This window comes from Triticum urartu, chromosome 4A (assembly GCF_056163025.1).
Source record: "Triticum urartu cultivar PI428250 chromosome 4A, HENAU_Tu73, whole genome shotgun sequence".
In the NCBI taxonomy this organism is placed as follows: Eukaryota; Viridiplantae; Streptophyta; class Magnoliopsida; order Poales; family Poaceae; genus Triticum; species Triticum urartu.
In genome coordinates this window covers 16,851,433-16,859,850 of record NC_141876.1, presented here as the reverse complement: position 1 = coordinate 16,859,850, position 8,418 = coordinate 16,851,433, and the positions used below count along the sequence as shown (strand labels likewise).

At 47.1% G+C, this 8,418-nt stretch overlaps 1 protein-coding gene across 1 annotated transcript; it reads left to right on the top strand.

Moving 5' to 3' along the window:
* The first annotated feature begins 1,347 nt into the window (after positions 1-1,347).
* LOC147974483 (uncharacterized) lies at positions 1,348-5,603 on the top strand. The gene is made up of 8 exons (XM_087520052.1): positions 1,348-1,377; positions 2,357-2,656; positions 2,798-3,121; positions 3,183-3,218; positions 3,342-3,577; positions 3,651-4,101; positions 4,458-4,734; positions 4,818-5,603. Exons 1-8 carry the CDS (start codon positions 1,348-1,350, stop codon positions 5,459-5,461), a joined length of 2,298 nt encoding a protein of 765 aa, XP_087376178.1. The 3' UTR covers positions 5,462-5,603.
* The last annotated feature ends 2,815 nt before the right edge of the window (positions 5,604-8,418 follow it).

Sequence of the window (8,418 nt, the reverse complement as noted above, 5' to 3'; positions counted from 1 at the left end):
CTTGGAAGAAGACTTTGAGTATTTCTTCTTCTTCTTCTTGTCGTCAGAATCATACTCCTTGCTCTTCTTCTTCTTCTTCTTCTTCTTCTTATTCTCATTGTCCCACTACGGACACTCAGAGATGTAGTGGCCAGGTTTCTTACACTTGTGACATGTTCTCTTCTTGTAGTCCTGAGCAGAAGCTTCATCATTCCTTGAGCTTGATCGTGAAGACTTTCTGAAGCCTTTCTTCTTGGTGAATTTTTGGAACTTCTTCACAAGCATAGCAAGCTCCTTTCCAATGTCTTCAGGATCATCAGAACTGCTGTCAGATTCTTCTTCAGATGAGGAGACAACTTTTGCCTTCAAGGCACGAGTTCGCCCATAGTTGGGACCGTAGATGTCGTGGAATTGTCACGGCATATGTCCTTTTGCAAGGACTTAATCATGGAGCCATCGCAACTAGGAAGCTTAAAGGGGTTAATCGGGACAAGGACACGTGAGGTTTATACTATTTCAGCCCCTTACGGTGAAGGAAGGCCTACGTCTAGTTGGGTTGGAATTGCTTGAGGTTTCGATGACCAGGGAGCGAGATACGCTATGCCTGGCTCTCGATCAGTTGTTTCTCACCCTAAGCCGCTGGCGGGTCGTCCCCTTATATACATGGGTTGACGCCCTGCGGCCTACAGAGTCCCGGCCGGCTCATAAACAGTGTCCGGCTCGGTGACTAGTTACTTCTACCTTACAGTACAAGTTATACCATCATGGCGGTTTATCTTTACGGGACTCAGAGTCGCCTGTGGGCCTTTAAGCCTTTTAGTGAACCGCCATCTTCATGCCTTGGTCTTGGGCTTCTGATGAACCTCTATTTGCGTAACCCGGCCCCTCCTGGATGGCTTACACAAATAGTCATATCCCCAACATTAGGCCCCAGATTGATTTGAACCGGTTCATGTCAATCTTTGAAAACCTTATGAATTGGCCTTTAGTCTTCTGTCTTGCGTGAAAATTGTAACCCGCCGTGACGTCATCCTCTGGCTCCGGGTTAAATCATCATGACGTCATCTTCAATAAAACTTATATGTTTAATTCATCATATCTTCAACGGATCTTTTGCCTTTACTGACCCTCCCGAAAATCGAGGCATCGGGGCCGCTGGATAATGATGTCTTGGTCTCCTCGTTTCTCGCGCCGTCTCAGTCGGTCCTCCTTATAAATAGGTGCAACCTAGGTCTTTTTCATTTCCTCCGGTCGTCTTCTTCCTCGCACTCCCTCTTCTGCCGCTCGAGCTCCGCCGCCGCCGCCGTCGGAAACCTCGTCTTCACCGACTCAGGCCGCTGCATCACCCTGTTTTTTGACCAGAGAACAATGGCAACCCTCCGTAGTTCTTCCACATCGGTGAGTTCTATTTCCCCCCTTTCTCAGATCTGCATCAGTACTGTCTTGAGTTCGTCGATGTTCATCTTCACCCGACGCAACCTCCATTAGTTCTTACCTCTAATACCTTGTTCAGATCATAAAAACCACATAGAACTGCTGCGGAGGATGTTGTGTGCTTATTCTCTATGAAAACAGATCTCATTTCCTTGTTTTGGAAGCCCTCCTTGAGTATATGAACTTCCCTGTACTGTTTTAGGTCTAGAAATTTTCCCTTTCCAGAGCATCGTTTGATCCAAAATAATAATTGCAATTTGTGAAACCTGTTTGCTCCACACTTAGCCAAAAACTGTGTCTGTTGACTCTGTTTCAGCCATAGTAGTCCGTGTAACCGGTTTAAGATAATACCGGCTGTCAGCACCGCTTGCCTCTGGCGACTTAAGAAAACCTTAATCATGTTTAATACCTGCAGCTGTTAAACATTATCACATAGTTACCTGTATGTCATTAGGACCCTTCTTAAGCTGCCATCCTAAATAACCCAATAATGTTTATTCTCCGGGTTATAATAAACCGGAAAATTTCCTTTATCTTGTTGTAGGCTTCAATTTATCCAATGGCACCCAAAGCTGTTAAACCTCCGGTTACCTGCAACTGGGTCCCATCCATTGTTACAGAGAGCAAACTATCCGAGTTTGTAAAGTCTGGCCATCTGCCCAAGAAGGATGTCATGTCTTATCGTGCTCCTGACCCGTCTGAAGAGAAACCTCAACCCAAGGAAGGGGAGGTGATCATTTTTACCGATCACATGAGCCGGGGATTTGCTCCTCCCGGTTCAAAATTCTTTAGAGACGTTTTGCACTTCTTTGACTTAAGACCTCAAGACATCGGGCCCAATTCTGTGTCAAATATCTGTAACTTCCAAGTTTTCTGTGAGGTCTACCTTGGAGAAGAACCCAACCTACTTTTGTTCAGGGGATTGTTCTATTTGAACCGGCAGAATGAGCGGGCCAACGGGCCCAGTCTGGAGCTTGGTGGCATATCGATTCAAAGGCAGAGAGACTGTCTGTTCCCTTATGCTGAATTGCCGAGTCATCCAAAGGACTGGAACCAGACATGGTTCTACTGCCAAGATACTTCTCCGGCTGGTGAAAACCCGCTGCCCGGCTTCCGTGCATTGCGCCTTGAACCTACTCACCCGCTGCTGGATAAGTTGACTGCTATTGAACGTCTGCCACTCACCCCCAAGATCAAGAAGATTAAAGCTCTTTTAGGGAACGGCTTAGATGGCATTGACCTGGTCCGAGTCTGGGTTGCTTGGAGAATAATTCCGTTAAGCCGCCGCCCCGGCTTAATGTGTAATTATTCAGGCGAGAAAGATGACCCTCAGCGTCATAGTCCTGACGACTTACCAGATGACGTAGTGGAAGCTACAACTTAGTCTTTGTTGAAAGAGGGCATAGTGAATAGTAACGCTTTCGGCTTACTACCTTTTTGCAAGAAGAACCCGGCCCCTGCAGTAAGTTTCCAGCCGTCGGGTTATTTTTTATCATGTTATACTGTATTCTTACGCATAACCCTTTATAACCTTTTACAGGCAAATGATAACTTCTGGAAAATCCAATATGATCATGAGGCGGCCAAGAAAGCCAGGGCGGCCAAGAGAGCCGAAAGGAAAACCGCCAAGCCCACCACTTCAAGGAAAAGGAAGCCAAGCGCTTCTGAGCTGTTTCAGCTTGATGATTCTGATGATAATGAGGAAGAGGTAACTTTTTAATTTCCCTTTCTCCTTTATCACTACCTTACTAATATTAACCTTCTTTCAGGAAGACACGGGCAACAGCCAACCCGTCGAGGAAGAGGTAACTATAATCTCCTCCGACTCCGAGCTTCGGCCGCGTCAGAAAATTTGAAGAGTAACCCGGAAAGTAAGATTTTCACACCCTTTGGCTTACCAAGATCCTGACTTTCTTTTGAAGCAACAGCAATTTGAAAACCGGAGGCAGACCCGGACCAGCAAGGATGCAGAGCTATCCTACGGCTTGCCTGACACAACCCAGAAGCGTCGGACTGAGGTTATCTCCAACTTATACCCTTTTTTACCTTTGGCGGGTCTAATCCGTCAACCTCTCAATTCCTCTGACTCCAATTACCAGGATACCTCTCCTTCATCCGGCGAGTCCATGCAATCAAACATGCCGGCTTTTAAGACTGCCCCTGGGTAATATCAATTTATTCACCTTATGTTTTTCTTTCTTCATGTTTCTTTACTTATTTCTCTGCTTTGCCCACAGCATGCAGGTTAAGCCCAGGAAGAAAACCAAGAAGGATAAACCGGCCCAAATCCCTGTGGTGACTGAACCGGAACAGGGTATAGCTGCTCCCGACTCTTCCACACATCAACCGCCGCCTGAGCCGGCTCAAGACATTGCAGCACCAACTTCTGACCCGCCTGCTGAAGATATTCTTGATGGTTCTGTTAACCCGGAAGCACCTAGCCCAGTCAAAACGGCTGACCCAGAAGTGGAATTTCTCAAGGCTCAATTCGTTGAGCCGGCCAGGCCCACCGTCCTTGCCAAATGCTCGGCTAAAGAGGAGTTGCTAGAACACCGTAAGGCCAAGATGGATATCACCGACTATACTCATTTGAGTATTGGAGAGATCGTCCCGGGCTATATCAACCAGGTGCAAAGCAGCCGTGACCTGGAAATTGACATGGTGAAGCAAATACAGCAAAAATCTGAGGTATGACTTATGCTTCCTTACTTTCAATCATACTTACTGTACCAGCCCCCAAGTCTATTGCTTATGAATAAATATGCTGTAGACTTAGAAAAATTGTTAGAGCTGCTTGCCCGGCTTAAAGAAAAATATTTAAACCGGATGTAACACAATACCTTTAACTTGCGATACACATTAGCCCCCCAAGTGTCAAGTATCTTTGCTTGCAAAGTATTTGGGACTTAATATCCAGGACCGGCTTAATAATTTAGAAAGCTTCGGTATACATTAGCCCCCAAGTGTCAAGTATCTTTGCTTGCAAAGTGCTTGGGACTTAATATTATTTACCATAATCTTGACTACTATCCGGTGCAATACAGGCCACCATAAGTCAATTTGAATCGGAGATTGCTGACCTGAAGAACCGCCTGGCATCCCAGGAGATTGAAATTCAAAAGGCTAACTCCAAATTTGAATTCAGCGTCTCTGAACAAGAGAAGCTGAAGAAAAATTTTGAGTCGGAGAAGAAGATTTGGACTGACGAAAAGGCCGGACTGGTGACCCGGGCCGAGATAGCAGAGGCGTCGCTGGCAAATGCAACAGCCGAACTGACCGGCTTACAACGCCAGATATCTCGGATGGTCTCATCCATCTTTGGTAAGTTATCTTAAGCAAGCATTAAATATTGTAAATATTCCTTCAATTGTTACCTGAGGTTTACCTTATACTTACCAATACAGGCCCCAGGAGCACAAACCTCAAGAAGAATATGCTGATCAAATTGAAGGCGGTGTATACTCTAGTAGAGCAACTATACATCGGGTCACAACGTGCCTTGGCCGTTGTAGCCTTATCAAATGATGTGCTCCACCTCTTGCAAGGTGTGTTACAACGGCTTGTTGTACTTCCTCAGCGGATTCAAGAGTTGAGACGGTCCCAAGCAAGAGCCGGAGCAATAGCCGCTTTGAGTCGGGCCAAAGCCTGGTTACCAGAGCTAGACCCGGCCGACATCGCTCTTGGGTATCCAAGTTTAAAGGAGGATGGCACTCCATTTGATGAAAAGGATTTCACCACCTGCGTGAGGGATATACGCCCTATGGCCACTCAAATTGGAAACGACACTGACCTCACCAAGTATCAGCTGGGTTATGACAAGGAGAATCGGAGAATCCCCATGCCGCATTACGACGATGTCAGCTTGATCCCTCCAATCCGTAAGCACACCTTTGCCCCTGAAGTCGACCCAACCAGTTTAATAGATGATGAAGCTGAGTTTGAGGCCTTGAGTGGCATTGACTGGGCCTCATCATCCTTCCAGGACAAAGCAGCCGGCGGAGAGGCGGAGAAGGATAACCCGGAGGCTTCAAGTCAACCCCAAGAGTAGATTGCCAGGCGCCACCTGCTTATGTCGTTGTAGAAAAACAATGCCGCATCATTCAGACTCGGGGAGTCTTGTAACAGAGTAGAAAATACTTTGAGTTTTGATATGCCTTTGCGCATGCTTATGGCCCTTAATACTTGCATAAGCCGCCGTCACTATGCACTTTGTAGTTTATATGAATCTATTATGTCCTTTGCAGAAATGTCTTGTACTGCCCTGTGATGCTTACGGCTGCTTTTCCGGCTTATATAAGCCAACCCCTGAGGGTAAGTTTAACTCCTGAAAATTGGCACATAAAAGTTCACCTGGTACTTAACAACCTGATGCAACCAATTTTAATCCTGGAGGATTGCAATGTACTCCATTGTATTTTCAAGAGGGTCGCAAGATATCCAATGTTGATACTTGTAAAATATGATGAACAAAAGGGTTTCTGATTCGAATACGATCAGTGAACAGTTCCAAAGGGGTTGAGCTAAGATTCAGATACGATCTGTTAGCCCCCAGTGGCTGTGGCGATGTCGATCAAGTGGGTATCGACAGCTATGTTCTCTTTGGTTCGAATACGACCTATGTTTGAACAGGAAGCCCCCAAGTGACCATAAGAGTTGTTTAATGACGATGATTCGAATACGATCCATGTCAGACCTAAAGGGGTTAAGCTATGATTCAAATATGATCAAGAAGCCCCCAAGTGGGTTTGGCAGTATGCCGATCAAGTGGGTATCGACAGCTATGTTCTCTTTGGTTCGAATACGACCTATGTTTGAACAGGAAGCCCCCAAGTGATCACGGCTAGATTCAGATATGATCATAAGCCGGACCAAAGGAAAGCCGGATTCAGATATGATCCGCTTCTCCTTAGTTATCTCCACCACCTGACAAAGAAAACACATAAACCTTTTTTGGGAGTGGAAAAAAGGACAGAGGTCCTGCTTTATTGCTTTATGTAATATACATAATGTAAATATATACACATTAGAGTCGATGGCTCAAGTATAATAAGGCCAAAGATGAGCGATATTCCACGGCCGACGGGTCTCCTCCTCCGACTTACGTGAGTCTTTGTGCTCCCGAACGTCGATAAGGTAGTATGATCCGTTGTTCAGATTCTTGCTGACCACAAAGGGTCCTTCCCAAGGAGGAGATAGCTTGTGCATGTCAGATTGATCCTGGATGAGTCGGAGCACTAAGTCGCCTTCCTGAAAGGTTCTGGACCTAACCCGGCGGCTGTGGTAGCGGCGCAGGTCTTGCTGGTAAATCGCCGAGCGGGCTATTGCCAAGTCTCGCTCTTCATCCAACAGGTCAAGTGCGTCTTGCCGAGCTTTTTCGTTGTCTTCCTCAACAAAAGCGGCCACACGGGGTGAGTCATGACGGATGTCACTTGGCAGGACTGCCTCTGCTCCATACACCATAAAGAAAGGCGTGTAACCCGTAGATCTGTTAGGTGTAGTATTGATGCTCCAAAGTACAGAAGGTAACTCCTCCACCCAACAACCCGGCGTCCGCTGCAAGGGGACCAAGAGCTGGGGCTTGATACCCCTCAAGATTTCTTGATTAGCTCGTTCTGCTTGACCATTGGATTGAGGGTGAGCCACAGCTGAAACGTCAAGCCGGATATGCTCTCGTTGACAGAACTCTTCCATAGCTCCTTTGGAGAGGTTAGTGCCATTATCAATTATGATGCTGTATGGAAAACCAAAGCGAAAAATCACCTTTTTCATAAACTGGACCGCCATGGCTGCATCACACTTACTGACTGGCTCCGCCTCCACCCACTTTGTGAACTTGTCAACCGCCACCAAGAGGTGCGTCTTTTTATCCTTAGACCTTTTGAAAGGCCCGACCATATCAAGCCCCCAGACTGCAAACGGCCAAGTAATTGGAATCATCCCCAATTCTTGAGCCGGCACATGGGCTCGTCGTGAGAATTTCTGACATCCGTCACATTTACTGACCAGGTCTTCTGCATCAGCATGAGCTGTCAGCCAATAAAACCCATGACGGAAAGCTTTGGCCACAAGAGATTTTGAGCCGGCGTGATGACCACGATCGCCTTCATGAATCTCACGAAGGATCTCCTGGCCCTCTGTAGGTGACACGCAACATTGAAACGCTCCAGTGACGCTGCAATGATGTAACTCGCCATTGACAATTGTCATGGACTTGGACCGCCGGGCGATTTGTCTTGCCAAGGTCTCATCTTCAGGCAACTCTCCCCGGGTCATGTAAGCCAAATAAGGCACTGTCCAATCTGGGATAACGTGGAGAGCCGCCACCAGCTGTGCCTACGGGTCTGGTATTGCCAGATCTTTCTCTGTAGGTAACTTAACAGAAGGATTATGCAAAACATCAAGAAAGGTGTTAGGCGGCACCGGCTTACGCTGAGATCCCAGCCGGCTTAAGGCATCAGCCGCCTCATTCTTCCTTCGATCAATGTGTTCCACCACATAACCCTTGAAATGTCCAGCCACAACATCAACTTCACGACGGTAAGCCGCCATAAGGGGATCTTTAGAGTCCCACTTGCCTGACACCTGTTGAGCCAGAAGGTCTGAGTCTCCCAAGCATCTTACCCGGCTCAAGTTCATCTCTTTGGCCATCCGGAGACCATGGAGTAGGGCCTCGTACTCAGCTGCATTGTTAGTACAGGGAAACATAAGCCGGAGCACATAACAAAATTTGTCACCTCGAGGGGAAGTTAACACGACTCCAGCCCCCGAGCCTTCCAACTGTCTGGACCCATCAAAGTGAATAGTCCAATAAGTGTTATCGGGCTTCTCCTCAGGTGCCTGTAGCTCTGTCCAGTCATTGATGAAATCCACCAAAGCTTGAGATTTAATGGCAGTGCGTGGTACGTACTTCAGACCATGAGGCCCGAGCTCGATGGCCCACTTGGCGACTCATCCTGTAGCCTCTCTGTTTTGAATAATGTCTCCCACGGGGGCAGAACTTACCAC